This window comes from Barbus barbus (genome assembly GCF_936440315.1).
Source record: "Barbus barbus genome assembly, chromosome: 2".
Taxonomy (NCBI): Eukaryota; Metazoa; Chordata; class Actinopteri; order Cypriniformes; family Cyprinidae; genus Barbus; species Barbus barbus.
The window spans coordinates 45,336,022-45,358,236 of record NC_136730.1 but is presented as its reverse complement, the minus strand read 5'-3'; the positions used below and the strand labels follow the sequence as shown (position 1 = coordinate 45,358,236).

The 22,215-nt window shown below is 41.5% G+C and overlaps 1 protein-coding gene across 1 annotated transcript; it reads right to left on the bottom strand.

Moving 5' to 3' along the window:
• Positions 1-5,848: 5,848 nt before the first annotated feature.
• Positions 5,849-20,829, bottom strand: LOC306885568 (serine/threonine-protein phosphatase PP1-beta catalytic subunit). The gene is made up of 8 exons (XM_079442181.1): positions 20,699-20,829; positions 13,006-13,137; positions 11,136-11,366; positions 10,235-10,339; positions 9,323-9,394; positions 8,921-9,072; positions 7,966-8,100; positions 5,849-7,315 (listed from the first exon to the last, which is right to left on the bottom strand). The coding sequence occupies exons 1-8, from the start codon at positions 20,748-20,750 to the stop codon at positions 7,211-7,213; spliced, it is 984 nt and encodes a 327-aa protein (XP_079298307.1). The 5' UTR covers positions 20,751-20,829; the 3' UTR covers positions 5,849-7,210.
• Between the last annotated feature and the right edge of the window lie 1,386 nt (positions 20,830-22,215).

Genomic DNA, 22,215 nt, shown 5'->3' with positions numbered 1-22,215 from the left:
GGCGTTCAGTTCATCCGTGCACAGAGTCTGATTGATTCAGTGCACAGAGTGGAGTTCATCTGATTCATGAGCGCTAACTGAGATAAAGCACGTTTGATGCTGCTTGCATGCGTTTCGTGGACAGATTGACTGGTAATAACCTGAGGAAACCTGACCAGACCCTTTGAAGAAGCTTGAAGGAGTTCAGAGTGAAGCAGTTTCAATAGCTTTAGTTTAAAGCTGAAGAATGAAGATGTCTTATCATTGCTAGCATGTATGTTTTAAAGCATTGCTAGCATCTTTTTATCTTGTTGCTAACATGATTTAATGCATTGTTAGCATGTTTTAGCACATTAACATGTTGACATTTTAGAACATTGCTGGCACGTTTAATCACGTTGCTAATTTATTGTAACATGTTGCTAGCATGTTTAGCACACTGCTAGCCTGTTTTAACAGCATGTTTTATCACATTGCTATCCCATTTTAGCACAATGCTAACGTGTTTTAGCGCATCCCTTACATGTATATTAGATAGCCCTGCTAGGAAAAACAAACAAATAGACAGCATCACAGGATTAGTAATGGTTCTACTGGTTATGATGGGACTCTATTGGTTTTAATGGAAACTGTAATGAACTGTAATTGGTCTCTGCTGGTAATTGGTCACCTTCTATTGGTGGCTTGTTAAAACCAATAAATCCTAATGGAATATGTCCCAAAACACTGCAGGAAACCATGTTTAATAGTTTTAATGGTGTTTGTAGTGGAAACCATTATAATGTTCTGTGATGGTTCTATTGTTATTTCAGCATGAACATTAGATGGGAAGGAAGCTCGGGATTCTGGGAGTTTAAGCTCTAATTTAGACTGCTGGAGTTTGATCACATGGCTCATTTGCACATTCGATGGGGTTTTTATCATCAGGTCTGAGTTTGGTGGTCGTAGCGTTGGAGCTCTAGGATCATTTATTCTCAGAAATCTCTGGAGAATGACAGCTTTAAATCCAGATAGCACAACAGTGTTCCTCAATGCTCTGAGGCAGTCAGTCATCATTAATCCCTGAAACAGGTTGGTTGGGTTGTTCTGCTGTGTGTCAGAGACCGTGAGCTCCGCTGCTGCCAGATGAGGATTTCCACACAAATAAAGAGCTGCATTCATACAGCAGGAGTGAGTCTGAGCGCGCTGAGACATGTTCATTCACACAGTGCCTTCCGATCGCAGGCCTTCAGCAAAGAACAGACATCATCAGAGTCAGACTACGCCTCAGAAATCACCATATATTTACAACACTTCATATACGCTGAGCCTGACCCAGATCGTCCGTATCATGTGGAGAGATGCTGTCAGATACAGGATGAATGTGATGGAGAATCTGTGGTTTATCAGAGAACTGTACCTGCTCCTGCCTTCAGTTTTACTGTAGTTGCTACACATAAGACCTATATAGAGTGGACAGAAACAGCTTATTATTACCCAGCAAATAAACCGCGTGTAAGAGTCCATCTGCAGGCACACATGACTTCAATCGACTGTTCAGCTGCCAGAGTTTAATGTTTTGTGACAGATTTCATGTCTTCTGAAGGAAGAATAAAGGCTTTTCATTCTTCAGGCACTGATTTAGAAGAGACCAAAATAGTTTGAAAAAAGAGTATTTTTACTGTGTGTCAGTAGCTGTGTTTCCATCCAAAGATGCAAATTTAACTTATGCACATAAAACATTTGTGAATAAAGCAGCGTTTCTGTCGAGTCAAAGACAACAAAATCATCACTTTCTGATGCTATGGAGACGAACTAGTGGCGGGAACATGGGAACAAAGGAAACATTGCAGAATAAGTTGTTCATAGTGGAGGAAGGTTCTTCTGATTATGAAACGCTCTAAGAATCACACTAAAGAATTTAGTGATTTCTTTAAGAACTGCCACTGAAAGGGTTTTTTTAGGGAATCAAAACTGGTTCTTCTAAGGCAAAGCACCCTTTTAAACCCTTTATTTCTAAGCCTGAGTAAATCAGAAGGACATCTTAATCCGTCTTAAGTTTTCTCCATCATCTTACGTCATGAGCAGCATGTTTGATGGACGACGTGTCGCCTAGAAACCCGTTTTTGAGACGGACCTGGGCTGTGAAGCATGGATGCTTATGGAGCTGTTATAAGAGTCAGAGTCCAGCAGCGCTGACCTTCATGTGTTTGTTGTGCGGTTGGTTTCAGTGGTCCTGCAGTCTGAGGAGAATCTGCAGTCAAACTGCTGCTGCTTTAAAGGTTTGCTTTGAATTTCCATGAGGATCATGAGACTCTGGGAATGTTTTTAGGAAAATGCTTCTGTTCTCCCGTATTTTGCATATGAACACACATGATTATGATGATGATGAGATACTCATCACAAGCTGCTTTGCATTACTTTGCTGTTCGTTTCTCTCTCTGTCGGCACAAACACGCAAGGAGCTGCTTTGAAAATCAAATGCCTTCAGATACAGAATCACAAGAACATGGCAATCAGACTCCTGCATGAACTGGTCAAACAACACAATCATCCGGAAGCTTGTTGAACTGGATCTGAGTATCTCTGAATCAGTAGTCCCTTTCACACTGCACGTTGGTCTCGGAAAATTGCCGGAGTGCCTTCTGTGTGAACGCAACCACGTCCCGGGATGGATTCCGGGTTGGGGACCTAGTAACATTGCCGGGTTCAGTCCCGGAACGAGTGCTGTGTGAACAATGCCGGATCAATGCCGTAAAGGCTGATGACGCGTGTTATCATGCGACTCTTTTTCCGGGTGTTTTGAAGGCAGATCAAAGTTCACACAACGAAAAATGTGTAAACTGGGATGAAGCAGCGATTGGAGCTCCTCACTATCCACACTGAAGCTGAAATCGTTCGCCAGTTTATGTTTTTTTTTGTTTTGTTTTCGTTCGCTAGTTCAGTGAAATGGTGCGCGGTGCATTATACACGTCATGTGTCTTTACGGGATCTTTACGGGTTGTGTGTGAACGCACGCACAGATTCCGGAAAATCACTGGCAGTGTGAATGAACCAAAATCAAACGATCCGGGAACAATTGCCGGAACACATTACCTGTGTATTTTCTGGAATCTCTGTGTGAAAGGGGCTAGTGACTCGCACACACACACACACACACACCTGAACACACACCTGAACACACACACACTCACACACACACACACCTGAACACACACTCTCACACACCTGAACACACACACACACACACACCTGAACACACACTCACACACACACTCTCACACACCTGAACACACACACACACACACACACACCTGAACACACACTCTCACACACACACACACACACACCTGAACACACACTCACACACACACACACACACCCCTGAACACACACACACACCAGAACAAACACTCACACACACACCTGAACACACACTCTCACACACACACACACACACACACACCTGAACACACACACACACCTGAACACACACTCTCACACACCTGAACACACACACACACTCACACACCTGAACACTCACACACACACACACCTGAACACACACTCTCACACACCTGAACACACACACACACTCACACACCTGAACACTCACACACACACACACACCTGAACACACACTCACACACCCTGTGCCCGGAGTGTGAATCTAGCTTCATAGGACTGGCTCAGTACTGCTGCTCCATAGTATAAACAGAGTATGTGGGATTGAAAATCTCAAAAGTTAGTGAAACTAAAAAAAATCTCAGCATCCACATGTGGCCTAGCCTACATACACAACCATGGCAACGACAATCACAGAAACACGCAAAGATGACACAAAAGCATATTCAAGCAAAAGCCAACAAGGATAAGTTGTGTGAGACAAAGCCAAATCAACGTTACTCTCCTATCAGAAAGAAACAACACAACCTCGGCGTCCTTGAGTTTCTCTGCACCGCTGGAAAGCTGCTCCGATCTATACTCACACGGGTCCTACCTCTTGCCTGATCGTAACCCTTCTTTTTAATGTTTTGTTTCTATGATATTTTCCTCTTTTTTTTTATCTGTCATCTCTCTCTATCTATAGTCGATCTGCTAATATCCGTCCTGTGCACTCAAATAGAGCGCTGTCTTCTCTCTATCAGTACAAGACACGCCCCCTTACTGCTGATTGGCTGCACGTGTTTTGGGACTCGGTCAGACACTGCGGTCAAAAGAGGTTTTCAAAAATGGCTTAATGCATGTGGCCTGGCCGCCACTACTTAGGCTAATGTACATAGCGGAAACCCTGATTTATCCTCTGTATACTGATGTTGCCTTTGGTAGAGACAGTGAGGGGGACGGATCGGGTCACTATGAATCTGGGGGGGGTCATGTCCCCCACGTCCCTAGTGCCATCTGCGCGCCTGGTGTCTTCTGTTCATCCGGCTGCTGCTCTGTTTTTCACTCTGAAAACTGTTTCGTGTCGGGTTTGAAGTGTCAGACAAAGCCAATCTATGATGTGAAGCTCTGATAATGTGTGTGTGTGAGTGTGTAGATGTAGGTGTAGGTGTGTGTTCAGGTGTGTTTGTTCAGTGATAGCCCCAGCGTGTTCATGAGTATCAGCCGCGTTAGCCAATCAGAGCGTCTGATCTTATCTGTGCTAATGTGTCATCGCTGACCTTTGACCTCACGAACAGTGAGATGCTTGAGATTCTCAAACCGGAGAACATGCAGCAGGATAAAGGGTTTTCGATTGTCCAGCTGTTTTTATTTCAATCTCGTTTCGCGCTCATTTTCAGTGCATGGAAACACTCAAGCAGTTAAGTGTGTTTATGTATTTACTCTCCTGTGATAATAAAGCTCAGGACTCAAAAGTGTGTGCTATTAACCCGAGCATCCAGCTGAGCTAAAGTTGCTCTGAGAGACTAGAAGATGTTTCCAGTGTTACAGAGACACACTGAGACACGTCTCCAAACACATGAAATCAAGCTTCTGTGTGAACCTGAGCTCTGATCACGAACATAATTACACTACAGCGAGAAGAGCCTGGGTCCTGCGATCATGAGATCAGTGAACTGATGAAATCCATCCTGGCTCAGACGACTGATGTTTGACAAACATCCAGTAAAACCAGTTCAGAGAAATTAACCAGTGCATTGATATTCTAATGCAATGTTGGTTTAAGATCAAAACTTGGATGTTTTTCAGTAAACACGCCTCATCCAGATCATCTCTGACTCGGTCACATGACCGGCGGGATCCCAGGGCTCCTCGGAAGCGTGTGGTCAGACTCCCGAGACGTGTCCACACCTGTCTTCAGTCTGTCTCTATTCCACCGGCTGCTGAACAAACATGAGAGAAATAAGCACTGTTAACAAGCGAGCAGAAACAAGCCGTATCTTGCGGGTGACACTGCAATGCATCGTGGGTAATCTCTGAGAATGTGTCATGGGTTCACAGGAACAATCTCTCCGTCATTCAGAGCTTCTGAACACCAGTGATGTGAAATAATGAGGGTCTGCTGTGATCGATCTTCAGGAGAACAGCGTCCTCTGCTGACTGTGTGTGTTATATAGAGAGCATCATTAAACGACACGATAAACTGTGTAGAGTGCTTGAGTCGAGCTGGACGCCGTTTGAATATGAAGATCAACAAGCTCTGGAGTTTTGCTACTGATCTACCTTCATACTTTAGCCTCTACCTTCTTTGCTTTAGCCAAAAAAAAAAAATGACCAGACTCCAAACAACTGCTTATAAATATCTCTTTATACTATATTATCACCAAATATTGGATTCATTCTTTTTGTCAACTTGTTTTATTTCATTTAGGACTGGTTTTGTGTTTCTGTGTGCATCTGATTAATCGTAGGCCTCATTTATCTGAGAGTAAGCACCTGTTTTTTTGAGTGGTCTTGTTTTATTATTTTTATCCGGGAACACCACAAGTGTAACTAGGTGAAATAAAACTCCCAGAAAAATATGGAAATTAAAAACAACAAAAAAAGTACTTATACCCTATGTGAACAAAGTCAGTAAGTTTGAGTCCAATGCAATAACATTAACTAGTATTTTCGGGGAAAAGAAAATCTTTACCTGGTCAATTTGACCCGAGCACAACCAGAGGGTTAAACTGATTTAGTCTTTATGTAAAGCTCCTACATTCGCCACATTTCACAACTCTTTATGGATTTTTGTCTACTTAAAGTCTGTTTTTTCCTCTTTAGGAAGACTTCTGATAGTCAGTTTGCTGGGAATCAACTGAACGCACTCCAGTCTCCAGAAATGAGTTATTCTATGATTTATGTTCTATTATTTCTATTCTATTTGCAGTGGATTTTCCCAGCATGCATCTGCGCGGGAGTTTGTGTTGCTGCCTCAACTCGGTCCAAACACAAATGTTATATTTGTTTAATATGAATTTGAATAAAATGGCTAAGAGTGATCTATATGGAAAAGCGATTACTTGGACAGTTTCTGTACGAGAGAGCATCAACTCTCACCAGATTCCTGTTAAATATAAATATGCTTCGATGTTCTTCCAGCTCTTCTTCAGGCCAGAGATCCGGGAGATGATTTAGCAGGACATTCGCTTTTGCCTTAAGTTGTTCAAGGTGTAATGAATCTTAATGATCTCTTACAAGAATCAAGACAACTTTATGACTAAATAAAATAAAAGGTATACAACTTATCACAATTCAGACATTTTTTTTTTTCTATTGATTCTGAGCAAAAAAAAAAAAAAGCAGAATTGTAAAACAAACTCAGCCACATTCACTTTTTTCTTTCTTGCAATTCTTAGATAAAATATAGAAAGATAAAAGTAATAGCAACTTTAAGAACAAAAAGCGATTAGAAGTTGCAATTACATTTATTTCTTTATTCTTCATATAAACGTGTTTCCATATAATACAGTCTTCCTCTTCTTCATCGCTGGTGAAGGACACATCGATCTGTCTGCAGACTAATGAAGACGCTTCAAAACATACTGGCACGCCACTAAGCTTTGTTAAACTTTATTTATTGCAAACCCAGATGTTATGAACCTGTTGGACTGGAACAGGCCTGAAGAGTGAAATGATGAGCTAGAAAAACAGCTAGTGTGTGAGAGAGCAAGAGTTCAAACACTGCGAAACGTGACGCTTACAGACGCTAAATCAAACCAAACCAAACTAAAATGCGCGTCAACAGAAACAATACGTGTGGTTTCTTTAACTACATCGTGTGTGTTTTCAAGACGGTCTTCATGCCGATGGTGGCTCCGCCCCTTCACCGCTTCTTAGGGGGTGTGGCCGTTCTGGGCGGAGTCACGGGTCGCCCGGAGTTCATCCCGCCGTACTGATACTTCGCCTTCTTCTCCGACGGCTTCAGGATCTGAGAAAACAGCAGCCAAACTTCAGCACTTTCACCTCTGACAACAATCACGAGTAGAGACCATTTACAAACGTACAGTTCTAGCATTTCAGTAACGAGAGCGGTCTTAACGGTCATGACATCTCGTCAAAATGCAAAAATCATAATGGGCCAAAAAAACCCAGCAACATTTATTTGATGCATTACAGCTTATATATGTCCCTGCAGCACAAAAGCAGTCATGAGTAACACAGGTATATCTGTAGCAATAGCCAACAATACATTGTATGGATCAAAATTATACATTTCTCTTTTATGACAAAAATCATTAGGATATTAAGATCATGTTCCATGAAGATATTTAGTGAATTTCCTACCGTAAGTGTATCAAAACTTCATTTTTGATTAGTAATATGCATTGCTAAGAACTTCATTTGAACAACTTTAAAGGAGATTTTCTCAATATTTAGATTTTTTTGCTCCCTCAGATTCCAGATTTTCAGATAGTTGTATCTCAGACAAATATTGTCCAATCATAACAAACCATACATCAATGAAAAGATTATTTATTCAGCTCTCAGATGATGCAGAAATCATAATTTGTCATGTGACGGTGGAGTCATGTGATTATGGAGGTGGAGTCATGTGACGCGGAGGTGGAGATTTGTGACCTGGAAGGAGCACATCAGGGTCTCGTCGACGCTCATCATTCCTCCAGCGTTGTCGAACTCTCCGCAGTAATTGGGCGCCGAGAACAACGTGACCAGCTGGCGTTTGGCAAAGAACTCGTAACCGTCCTCAACCACCTGCAGAACAACAGCAGAGCGCCTTAAACCAGCCCAAAACCACCGCAGTTACTCATAATATTACGAATGTTTCTCAGTAATACACATTTGACAGTGAAGCACCAAGCTTGAGGTGTGAAACACACAACATTTACTCTCATTAACAACAAGCGCAGAATCTAAGCTACTACTTGTGTCAAATGTACTATTAATCTTCTATAGTATTACACTGAACTGACCCACATCTTCTGAAAGGAGCTCTTCACTTGCGTGATTCAGTCGCAATGGAAAAGTTAGTTTTTCAAGGCATTTTGAGACTTTTCTTACTTCATACACAAAAAACGTACAAAACTTTGACAAAATTTGATTTCTTGATGATCTGATATTTTATAATCTCAAAATTAAGTGTATATGAGTGACTAGTAAGCTTATAGGTGCTCCTCTGCTGGTTACAGTGGTAATTTTAAGTCGTTTTTTTATTTTACACAAGTGTTTGTTTACCACAAAAAAAAAGTTAGTGGGATGACCAAAATTTACTTTAAGCATTTTAGTGCTTTACGGTGCTGGAAATACTAGTGTGAATACTTGAAAGTAATTGAAACGTGCTTGAACTTCTCTTGAAAGGCTGTAGAAACCCAGAAATGAATAATGTAATGACATTAAACTGCATCTGCCACAACATGGTGGCATCCTTACTGCTTCAGGTTTTCTGCGTCAGCGCTGTCTATAACAGAGTTCTCACGCTGCACTGATGCGTGTCGTTTCTGATCACAAACCTCTCAAGCTCAAACTAAACCTTACAGGTCTGACTTCTCAAACCCTGACAGAGGAGTTTAGTCACCTGATGCGCGCGGCAGATGAGATCCAGATCGTGACGGTTCAGGAATTTACTGACCACATCTGCTCCGAAGGTGAAGGACACTCCACGGTCATTCTCTCCCCAACCCTGAACATCCTTATCAGGATCTGACCACAGCAGATCACACAGCAGCCCTGGAACACAGACAGAGAGACGCGCGCGCACACACACACACACACACACACACACACACAGAGACGCACACACAGAGACACACACAGACACGTACATACATAGAGACGACACACAGAGACATGCACAGACACGTACACACACACGCACAGAGACGACACACACACACAGAGACACACACACACACACATCAGGACTGATCCAAGCTCAGCAGCGTGTGAGTGTGTGTGTGTGTGAGAGTGTGTGTGTCACCTGTGTCAGGTACGTCCGTGGGTCTCATGATGCGTCTGATCTGCTCCATCGACTGGAGATCTGGAGAAAGCCCTTCAGAAGAGAAACACAGGAGTGTTATGCCGAGTTCACACTGCATGATGTTCCACCGGATCAGCGTTGCTTTCACGCTGCAGGACTCTCTGGGACAGCAGTCAGCTGCTGCTGTGTAACACGATGGATCGGTGACAGGAGGTCACACTGCATGACTTTACAAGAGGAAGAATCGCCAACAACTCTGTCTGCTCCGCAAACTACAGCCAAACACACTCGAGAAGGTAATAACGCAAGATCACGCTGGTCTATGAGTCCTACCCAAACACACAATCATTAACAAAGACGACTTAACAAACATACCTCTGCTGGGAAATTTGTATATACACAACTCTGAGTAGCCTACTTGAAAGTGAAACCAATGTTTTGCGCATTTTATTTAAGTGAGTTTATTTCTTATAGCCTATAAAAGCCCTCAAAGTGATGACAAAGAATAATTATTTTGTCCTTTATAGAAGAATATTATTTACAGGAAAAACCCTAGCCCCTTCTTCATCTTCATCTAGCCTACCTGTTCTGTATATTCTAATGCAAATGTAGGCACGGTTTGTAAACGGCTAATCGCTTCGAAAAAAACAAAAAAAGTCCTCCCCGAACTTCCCGCTGCCCTGTATCTTGCGCTCTCATTGGCTGTAGGTCATCACCAATGCCTGTTTCAGTCAGAAGTCATTCACACAGCAGGATTGTGAATTCTCTTCAGATTGTCACTCGCGTGAACCAGCACTGATTTGCCTCTGATTTCAGGTATTTGTCGGTGATTTATCAACACCTGACTGCGAGTGAAAAATCGTGCTAAACTGGTGCAGTGTGACGGGTGTGATGCTCGTCTGCTAAACCTGCCTCCGTGGCAGCAGAAGATCTTCTCGTCCACGATAGCGGCGATCGGCAGACAGTTGAAGCAGTCGGTGAACGTCTTCCACAGCTTGATGTTGAACCTGCGCTTGCCTGCAGGAAAAACAACACATCACACACAGACACAGGACACCGTCGCATTACTGCAAGACATGAGCATTTATCAACAAACTTTAGAGACAGTAAGATTTCTTCTACTTTCTCATTATTGTCATGCGAAGCATACAATTTATATATACACAATTTCAATAAATACAATTTATCATTGTCTTGATTTATTCATTCACTCTTAAATGCCATGCCAGCATCAAGATCAATCTCTGAATTAATTATACAAGGTATACAATTAACAAAAAGTTATAAATGATATTTCAGATGCACACTAGACAAAACTTGTCGTCTTTATCATCATCATCATTACGGTCAGTGCAGCAAATACTGCCATTATGAATAAACACGATTTACAAATCACTTTTTTTACATTTCAGTGATGATTATGCTCTTAATTGTCATGAAGATAATGTCGAAATGCAAAAATCAGTTTTCTTTATGAAAGTGTCATTTGTTTTTCTGTCGATGCTGTGATGAAATACGACACATTCAGGCCAGGCTGTTTCTTACAGGAACCAGATTTTCTGGTAATAATGTGAATTTGGAGAGTTTAAATGCGCTTATTTGTCATTAAGTTATGTGAGAAAGAAAAAGCGATTCTAAAAATAGCCTTAGTTTTCCTTAAGCAAAATATATTTCTTTCTTATTTTTATTTTGTAGGGAAATCCATGCCACATTTATTCCCACAACAAAGCACTGGAAAAGCTCTTCATGCTGCAGAAGAGTTGTTCATAGCAGAAGTCAGTGCAGCGGTGTGTATTCTGTGCTTCTGACTCACACTCGTCGTAGAAGCCGTAGATGCGGTTGATGGAGGCGCACTCGTGGTTCCCGCGGAGCAGGAAGAAGTTCTCGGGGTACTTGATCTTGTAGGCCAGCAGCAGGCAGATGGTCTCCAGCGACTGCTTCCCTCGGTCCACGTAATCGCCCAGGAACAGATAGTTGGCCTCCGGAGGGAAGCCGCCGTACTCGAAGAGCCGCAGCAGGTCCGTGTACTGGCCGTGGATGTCGCCTGAGGACGAGGAGCGCGTTAGCATTGCTGTTTCTCACTCATAGAAACCTGACCCTGGAGCACCAATGCATTTAGACTGCACAGTTATAACAGCATAAATAATATTGTGAGCTTGGTGTTGAGAGCAGATTTGACGCTGTAGTGGAAACACCATTAGAGACAAACGCGGCGGGCTTCATTGCTCAGAATATGTGCTGAGACACATGTGCACTGCTAGCGCTTCCACTCGCTGTTATATTAGTCTTTTACTTCACATATGCGTTCATTTCTGCCGTTTGGAGTGCAGTACGGATTAGAAAATCTCACATACTGACAGACTTTCGCGTGCACTTTGTGTTTGTTTGTCCTGAAGCTCGATCGCTGCTGCGGTTAAATGCACTTGCATCTATTTCTATGATATGAAATTGATGTAAACAGTGTTTTCAGAACAAGACAAAACATGTTGAAATAGATCTGTGCATTAGTGTGAATGCAGTCTATATTAAAGCTATGATCTCATCAATAATAATCAAACGGCAATAATGTTGAGGAAAAAAAGAAAAACAACTGATTATCTATAAACTTTCTATACTTAAAGCACTCCCAGATACTGAAAGTGCTCTTTGTTTATCACTTGAAATTGTCTTTGCCCCCCTTTATTACTTTATATTTGCTAGTATGTTTTGAAGCTATATCTACTTATAATCATTATAATTAATGATAATTAGTGCTCAGGTATCCCGAAGAGAGGAGCATAACCTCGGCTAGTCCTTCTGACATTTGCCGCTGGCTCTGATGTCTCTGTAGTGGATAAACATAAGATATAATTAGTTTTGGGTAAATCTAACAGGTAATCTTTGTTCTATGGTACAGCTCCAGGTATCCACATACAGGACGATGATTTTGTCCTCTATTGCTGTTTTGATTTCTGCCTCCGCTCGTAATCACGTCACTACTAGAGCAAGCTCCTGATTGGTTAACGAGGCGCGAATATCCACCAAAGTTCATATTTTTCAACTTTCGTGAATCGCGCGAATCACTTGTTACACACATCAAACGCCCGAAACACTCGATTCACGCAAATCACGCCGCAGGATGTCTTTTCACATCTTTGCATTGACTTTACATGTAAATCACTCAAGCTTAATGCTTCATTCGCGTCTGGTGTGAACGCACCGTAAGGATTACCTGTCACGATGATCGAAGAGGAGGACTTTATCTTAATGATGGAAACAGTAGATAGGAGGCTGACTGTACCAAAGAAAAGTAAAATAAGCAATGATTGACAAACAATATGAAGATGAGTTTCTGCTGTCAGGAACATATCTATAGGCATTGACTTGTGGACAAAAAAAGGACTATCTGCTTCATTCCTTGCTATAAGTTCATGCTACTTTGTGTACTGAACAAAATAAACCTGAACACATATTATTATTATAACGGAGGTGTTCTCACTCTGTTGTTAGTGAGACTGTCACTCAAGGCTGGCAGTCGTGCATATGCTCTGGAACAGAGTAATATCACATCCACATCGCAGGCTTTGCGATTAGCAAAACGCAACGTCTCAAATCGCGACTGCGATTCGATTAATCGCACAGCCCTACTGGTGTGTGTGAGAGAGAGTGTGTGTGTTATGAGTGTGTGTGTGTGTGAGACTCACCGCAGATCTTGAGCGGAGCCTCCAGCTCCAGCAGGATTGGCTGGCTGAGGAAGATCTCGCGTGATTTAATGCACAAACCCCGAACCTCTGCCTCCGTCATCTGCACGATCTTCCCTGGACGGCATCCTCGCACTGAAACACAGCAGCGTTCACATTCACTCAGTCCACGGCTGTGAAACACTTCGGCAATGCAAAAGTTATTTTACTTGTTTATAAGTCACTCAATGGCCCAGGACCTAAATACATGGCAGATATGCTCACTGAATATAAACCGAACAGACCACTCAGATCATTAGGATCGAGTCAGTTAGAAACACCAAGGGTTCACACAAAACAAGGGGAGTCTGCTTTTAGCTATTATGCCGCCCGCAAGAGATCAGATGTGCTAAAACATTAGCCACATTTAAACCAAGACTCAAAACTCATCTGTTTAACTGTGCATTTGTTGAATGAGCTCTGTGCTCCGTCCCAACTGACTGCACTGTTTTATGTACAATCTTTCTCTATCCTTAACTGTTTTAAATTCATTTTAAATCAATTTCTATATCATTTTAAAATCCCTTGTTTTTATTATTATTTTTTAAATTCCTTGTTTTTATTGCTGTGATTATTATTTTTAATGACTATTTCACTTCCTTTTATGTAAAGCACTTTGAATTACCACGGTGTATGAGATGTCCTATAAATAACCTTGCCTTGCCAAGATCCACCTCACCACACAAATAATGCTCTGAACCTGAGTGTTTGTGTCACTTTAACTGTTATTATGCTGTGCTTCTCTGTATTGCAGCCCTTTAGTCAATCAAATATTTTATTGCAATTTAAGCAAATGTTATATTTTCTGTTTAAATAAACCGCTATTAAATTGTTAATGCTGTATGAACTCAACTGCAATGCCTTTTAATAAAACAGCAGAATAGTGATTTAAAAGAAATGACTCAAAATAATTAAGCAACATCACAAATGATATTATAATAATTATTATAAATAATAGCAAAGCAAAAGAAGAAAATGAAAAAGACATTAAAAGATGCTGCTGATCTCGAAATATCAGCTGACAGATCGATCTCTCAATATAGAAACACAGAAGAGCTTCAGACGCTCAAACACACACATCTGGAGGAGCCAGTCGGACCAGAAACACACACACAACCTGTTTGAGAACAGCCTGTGTGTGTGTGTGTGTGTGTGTGACTGAACAGATAACTCCTCAGACTCACACTCATGACTTTATATGGGCGCGACACACACACACAAGCCCTTATATGGGCACGACACACAGCCCTGACCATCTGATGTTTATTACACACACGCTGCATTCTGATTGGCTGCTTCACACGCCTCAAACCAGACACAAGAAACCGCATCTTTACTGTTTTAATCTGGGTTTTCTTCCGATCTCGCCATGACTCAGAGACACGGACTGGATTTAGGTTTCATGTGACTAGTAAAATGTTAAAAGGGTTTAATTTGAGTTTGATTATCATTGTGCATGACTTTAATATCCATATTGAAAGAAACAATTTACCTCAGATCCTAAAAATCAAAGCAAGCAAGAACACACACACACTGTAAACAAACCAGAGTTTAACTGTAGGTTTCATTACTTTTTATAGTTATGCGTAACATACTAAATGCATTATAGAAATATAATTATAAGCTAAGGCAATATGATGAAAAGTATGATGTGAGGAGCAACAGTAACGCTTAGGCTAATAAAATAAAATATATAAAGCAGAATCAAGAGCTGTAGAGCCGAAACTCATTCAGAATATTTAAACACAGGCCAAAATCCCTTGATCTTTTGACATATAAGAGGTTATTGTAAGTTTCAGAGTAGGGGTCAACCGATATGTGTTTTTCAGGGCCGATGCCGATTATTACAGACCAAGTAGACCGATAACCGATATATTGAACCGATATACATGTCTGGTGTAAACATTAAAACGAATGTCAAAATTAAGAATAACAAGGGCTCTGATAAAAATGGCCTTCCCTAGTGTTGGTTGCACTTCTTACTCTTGTCTTCCTCCGTGCATCCATCTACAATAAGGGTAATATATAAAGAGAGAGTTAAAAGTGGGGCCACTGTATGCTTCATGATTAAGCCTATGAATACTAAATACTAAAGCTAAACAGCTTGGGGAAATGTAAGTATTTGGCTTCAATAATTTACATGTTAGAAATGTATGTGTAATAGCATAACCTCTCATAATTCTTCATTAATTATTTTCGGTTGACTAAATCATAACCTACAAGAGGTGACTATTCAATTCATCATCTAATGCACATCACTTGATTAATTTAAAAAGCGCAATGTATATAATAAGTGTAAATAATTTAATTGTCTTCATAGCTCCATTGTAGAAGTTGCGAAGAAGACCGCAACTATTTTAATGAAACTATAACACTAATAGCCTGTTATAGGCTCACTTGGTTCAATAGCCTATTGAAATGTCCCAATTTCCGTCATCCTAATCTTGGCCTATGTGACAGTAACTTAATCTTGGCCTATGTGACAGTATCTTAATCTTGGCCTATGTGACTAATTTCCATTAGTTTTCATTTACAGTGCAGTGCAAATGAAGGCATAAAACATTAATTTAATTGATCTTTTAATCAAATGAGAGTTGAACTCCATTTTTTGGCAAACAAATGTGTTTACTATTAAAATTAAATCATGGAAGAAATAGCGTATTGTGTGATTGTTCTTTTAAGCAAAAGTTGTAATAATTGTAGTAGCATTAGTAAATAAACCGAACTTTTATTTTGACGGGTTGCCATGAGGACCTCTTAAGTTTCTGTAGCCTATTTATGATATGACGATCGTTTTACTCAAATGAAACAGTCAAATGCTCATGAAGTAACCCTCAGAGCAGTTCTGGGGATGATGTTCATGTATTTATGTCCTCATTTAGTGACATGGCAGATGCTGCCTTTGATAACTGATGCGTGATGAAGCAGCACCAGTTAGCAAGCGCTTTCGGTGTGAGAGCGGCTTTAGTCTTCCACGTTGATTGGTCGGACTCCTGACTCTCAACAAATCAGATGCGCGGTGGGCGGAGACTGCTCTAGGCCACAGAGTGGTGAGTTCCCACAGGCTGCATCAGAGCCAAATAGCGCGTTTCAAAATTAAATAATTTTATCGGCACATCGGTTTTGAAAATGACCGATACCGATTATCATAAAAATGCTTGATATCGGTGCCAATAATCGGCCAGGTCGATAATCGGTCGACTCCTATTTCAGAACTCAACACTTTCTCGTTAGTCTAAAAACTGTTTTTTGATCCACTTCAAATGTTGACTACACTATGATGTAATAGTGTGAATAAGCGCCGCCTCCACAGAAGATCAACGCCTGCTTCTACAGCACTGCCGTTTAGCCCCGCCCACCAATTCTACAGGTCTATACAGAAGCAGGTCTATACAGAAACCTAACGATAAAGACGCCTCCAAAGACAACAAGACGCTGTGCAACGCCATTTTGTCTTTGCATCACCTTCCCTCTGATCCCAACATTAGGAACGATTAGATTAACTTTATTTTTAATGAAGATCCAGACCGTGTCAGTAAGAACTCGGTCCTTCGTTCACTTTATTTTACCATGGATTCATTTACAAACAAGGCACAGATCACCACAGGCTTTTCAGAAAGATTGAAGCTAAGGGTGTATTCGCACCAGGAAAGTCCGCTAGTTCACTCGCTTTGGTCCAGACCAAATACAATGTTGATTTAGTTTTTTTGTTTGGTGCAGTTCGCTTTCACATTGCCCTTTTTAGTTTTGTAAACAAAACCACACGTGTGCTAAGCTCATCCGTTCATTGGACAGAAACTCTCAAGCAGGGAAAACAGGAAGTGCACAAACAGGCTAATCATGGAGATCTTTCGTAGTGCAATTTTTATTCTTTTACTGATTTGGTTTTATCAGATACTAACGCAATATGAAGAAACTTATGAGCATCAAATGAGACAATAGCCCCTTTCACACAGTAATACCAGTAAATTGCTGGCCGACTTTTACCGGTAAATTCAAAAATGCGCTGTTCACACAGGCAACGACATTCCGTCTTTTTTCCGGAAAAGCACCATTCACACATCCATTCAAAATGCTGGTAAATTCTGTGACATCATTAACCTCCAACGGCTGCGCTTGTATTTGTAAACATGGAGGGGTATATGCGGTCAGTCTTTTTGTTGACGTTTCATTTTTGTTTCAAACTTTTGCATTCATGCAGCTGCTTTTGTCCCAGAGACATCGTAACAGTCGACTGCTTAATTTGAACATGTCGAGGTCCCGGAACAAAGCGGGGTGATGGATCCAGCATGTGATTAGAGGAGGGAGAGGTATCGCAGCATTCAGCCGATCACACTGGTGGCCAGCTTAAGTGATTAACAGCCTGCATCAGTCGCTTTTATTACATTTTGAAAACAGCGATTTCCAGGCCAGGGGGAAAAAAACACTAAAAAATAATGACATTTTATTTCTAATTTTAGTTATAATTAATCATGTCCAGACTTTCGTGGGGGATTGTGTGTATATTACATAGTTTTACTCATCCCCGCAGCTTTCAAGTTTATAATGAGGGAAATTCCTGCAAACATTTATTCAAGATAGCAAGTAGGTTATATGAGTAAATAAATCCACACACACTAGCAGATTAAATCAGTCATTTGAAAACAGCGTGAGTGATTCAGCTGGACGCTCTCTCTTTCACTCTCAAAGCAGCTTCACATCACATCTCGTCTGCAACGAGCTGCTGCACACCGACCCAAGACTTGCGCTCGCATTTCAGGACAGAATTGTAACTTGCTTAATCGGGTCATTGTTGCATCGTCACAAAAATGTATAAAGTGCATGTCTTTTTAAGCCAATCAGTACTCGCACGCTCCAGAGGCTGAGCGCTCACAGTCACATCTAAAGCCGCCTATAGCCAGCATCATATGGAGTTATTTTACGTAGTTTGATGTTGAACTTAAGTGGCCAAATACACACAAAATGGCTGTCCTGGCGAGTATCCAGGTTTTTTCTTAAGTAAATGTGAACAGTTGAAAAAAAAAAACAACTTATGTTTACACAAATGCAGAGGTCTGAGCGACGGACATGTGCGGATACATGGGGAAGTGTGGAGTGAACGCATCATCTGTGTCAGAAGGTGATGATTGGCCCGGAGTAGAGTCTTACGTCAGCGCGTTCTGAACGCGTACGTGCTCATACCGGTCATTTTCCTTCTGCATTCACACACATCCAGCAATTTACTGGTAATGTTACAACTTCTCATACCGGTAAACTGCTGGAACGAATTTACCGGTATTTTTGAAAAGGTCCTGTTCGCACATGATCTCTTTACGGCAATTTCCCGGTAATTTTCTGGAAAAGTCTGTATGTGTGAAAGGGCTAAATGTCATACAATGTTGTAATTACGACTTGCCGAAAATAAAATCTATAGACATAAAATACTTAAAGCATATCACAATGTTACATTTAAGCTAGATAAATGTGTGCTATTAGGCGCATATCCAATCGTTTATGCGGAGAGCGGAAGCGTGCTTCAGGACATCAGGGGAAACAAATTAAATACGCCATCATTTTTGCAATAATACATCGGGCGCTTTCAGGGCTTTATTAGGGCGCTTTCAGGGCTTTATTAGGGCGCTTTCAGGGCTTTATTAGGGCGCTTTCAGGGCTTTATTAGGGCGCTTTCAGGGCTTTATTAGGGTGCTTTCAGAGTGTTATTAGGGCGCTTTCAGGGCTTTATTAGGGCGCTTTCAGGGCTTTATTAGGGCGCTTTCAGGGCTTTATTAGGGCGCTTTCAGGGCTTTATTAGGGCGCTTTCAGGGCTTTATTAGGGTGCTTTCAGAGTGTTATTAGGGCGCTTTCAGGGCTTTATTAGGGCGCTTTCAGGGCTTTATTAGGGCGCTTTCAGGGCTTTATTAGGGCGCTTTCAGGGCTTTATTAGGGCGCTTTCAGGGCTTTATTAGGGCGCTTTCAGGGCTTTATTAGGGCGCTTTCAGGGCTTTATTAGGGCGCTTTCAGAGCTTTATTAGGGCGCTTTCAGGGCTTTATTAGGGCGCTTTCAGGGCTTTATTAGGGCGCTTTCAGAGCTTTATTAGGGCGCTTTCAGGGCTTTATTAGGGCGCTTTCAGGGCTTTATTAGGGCGCTTTCAGGGCTTTATTAGGGCGCTTTCAGGGCTTTATTAGGGCGCTTTCAGGGCTTTATTAGGGCGCTTTCAGGGCTTTATTAGGGCGCTTTCAGGGCTTTATTAGGGCGCTTTCAGAGTGTTATTAGGGCGCTTTCAGGGCTTTATTAGGGCGCTTTCAGGGCTTTATTAGGGCGCTTTCAGGGCTTTATTAGGGCGCTTTCAGGGCTTTATTAGGGCGCTTTCAGAGCTTTATTAGGGCGCTTTCAGGGCTTTATTAGGGCGCTTTCAGGGCTTTATTAGGGCGCTTTCAGGGCTTTATTAGGGCGCTTTCAGGGCTTTATTAGGGCGCTTTCAGGGCTTTATTAGGGCGCTTTCAGGGCTTTATTAGGGCGCTTTCAGGGCTTTATTAGGGCGCTTTCAGGGCTTTATTAGGGCGCTTTCAGGGCTTTATTAGGGCGCTTTCAGGGCTTTATTAGGGCGCTTTCAGAGCTTTATTAGGGCGCTTTCAGAGCGTTATTAGGGCGCTTTCAGGGCTTTATTAGGGCGCTTTCAGAGCTTTATTAGGGCGCTTTCAGAGCTTTATTAGGGTGCTTTCAGAGCGTTATTAGGGCGCTTTCAGAGCTTTATTAGGGCGCTTTCAGGGCTTTATTAGGGCGCTTTCAGAGCTTTATTAGGGCGCTTTCAGGGCTTTATTAGGGCGCTTTCAGAGCTTTATTAGGGCGCTTTCAGGGCTTTATTAGGGTGCTTTCAGGGCTGTAGATCGTTTGCTTTGTTCCGAAACAGGGATTAATTTGTTACATTTTCTTCTTGGTTCGGTTTGCTTTCACACAGCAACATTGCAAAGCGTACTAAACTGTGTTTATGCAAGTCACATGTGAGTAAAGCTGTCCTCTTATTGGTCAGAGTTCACTTGTTTACGTTCCTCTGCAGCATTCATCAAGATGGATTGACAAGTTTGCTCCACGCTTTATAGCTGTCCTGCTTATTCCTCTCTAATATACCTATCTATATATAATTATATTTTCACAGATATATATTTATATATCTGTGAATGCAAGTGAGATATTCATTTCTGTAGTTGTCTCGAGGTGCATCTCGCGCAGTGGAGCACCTAACTCAGATCTCACTGAACTAACAGCGGGTGGGTCTCTGTCTGGATTAGAAATTGGATTATAGGGAAACACAGATATAGTTTATGTACGACCTGGAAGTATTTCTTCAGCGATCGGCGCTAAAACGGCATCTGTACGGAACATGGTAAGTACGTTATTTACACTCGGCTCGCGCATCTTCACCGATATTATCCGCTTCCTCGCGACGCTGAATGACCGGATATAACGGACTAGTATCTGGTCTGTTTTCACAGTGACCGCGGTTTCCTCAGAAATGTCGCTCGTGCTTGTTTTCGTCGGTTTGTTGTCGCAGGCCGCGCGCAAACACAGGCCAGAAACCGCGCGAACGATCGAGTAAAAACCCGCCAAACTCGACGCTCAGAGTCAGCGCGAACATGAAGAAGAGGATGAAGATGAAGATGAAGGCCACTCACTCACCCTCCAGCAGTCTGGAGATCAGAGAATCCACGTCCAGCTCCCCCTCCGCCATGATGACTGAGACCCGCCTCGCAGCGCGCTCCCGACACGCGCGCGCACGGACTCACGGGCACGAGCAGCTCGACGGACACACCGGTGTCACGAGTTTCATTTATTCGTTAATTCAGAGTAAAATTATTCTATTAAAACATTTTAAAAGGTGTGTAGAGACATTTTCAACATCAGATACATAAACTTTATAAGAAAAAACAAGTTATTTATTTAAAAAATAACAGTAAACTGTGCTTTTTTAAATTTGCCAACCAGTTGTACAATACTTTTGTAAATTCATAACATTTTCTGAATGTTTTCTGTATTTGTGTGTCTCTTCTGCTCAGGCTGCATTTATTTGATCCAAAATACAGAAGAACAGTAATATTGTGAAATACATACATCAGACTGTAAATGTAGCACAGTCTAATATTAATATTATTACATTATCTGTTCTTATATTACTATATTTATCATATAAACATAATGACATGTCAAAATATATTTGAAATAATGATGATATATATATCAGGAGGGTCAGCTTTCATAATGATTTGACACACTTTACAACGTCTGGAGTGTTCAGATGTGAAAGATGCATTACTCTTGTCTGTATGAGCAATAATGAGCGAGTATTTTAAGAGCAAGAGAGCGGCGACTATACGCACATTTCTCCAGGTTAACATTAGATTGAGTGGCCATGTAAAGATGCTAATATGTGCATATTTCAGATGATAAGCCATGTTTGAGGTTGATGGACGTAGACTGCGTGATTCACCAATGTGGATTTGATTTGTTTATTTATTTTTTTGCGACTAAGCAGCCACACAATGCATCAAAATAAAGACTGTATTTGTGTATTTTACTAAGAAAATACTTTTACAAAGGATCATGAAATTTCGTCTCAAACCGTCCATCAGTCCTTCAGTGTTACAGCGACTGCTGAAGTAAACAGTGTTTGACAGCAGCATGCAATAAATCTGACATAAAATGCTCGCTCATTATTGCTCATACAGACAAGAGTAATGCATCTTTCACATCTGTAAAGACTCGACGTGTATGTGTGTGCGCTCACAATAACAACACAACACTGCGCTGTGGCCAGCTTCGTGTGTGTGCTTGAGCACTTATTAGGCTATGTAGGCAATTAAAGGCCCATAATAATGATTTAAATGCTTTATTAATAAACGTGCAATTAGTCGACTAATTCTTCAACGACTCCTATTCGACCAGAAAATCCCTCAGTCGAGGGCAGTGTCCTCTCCCGTTGTGGTGCCGTGTGAAGCTAAGTTTATCAGCTCCTGTTGAAGTTCAGAGTCTCTGATCGTTCTGCTAAAGATCAGCTGATCTGTGCTTTCATCCGGCGCGAGAGAAAAGCATCTGCTATTGTTGATTGTGTGTTTCAGCTTCTCTCTTGCCAAATGCTTTAGCACTGCTTTACATTTTCACCCTCTGATAAGGTCTTTTTCGCTTTTAGTGAAACCGCA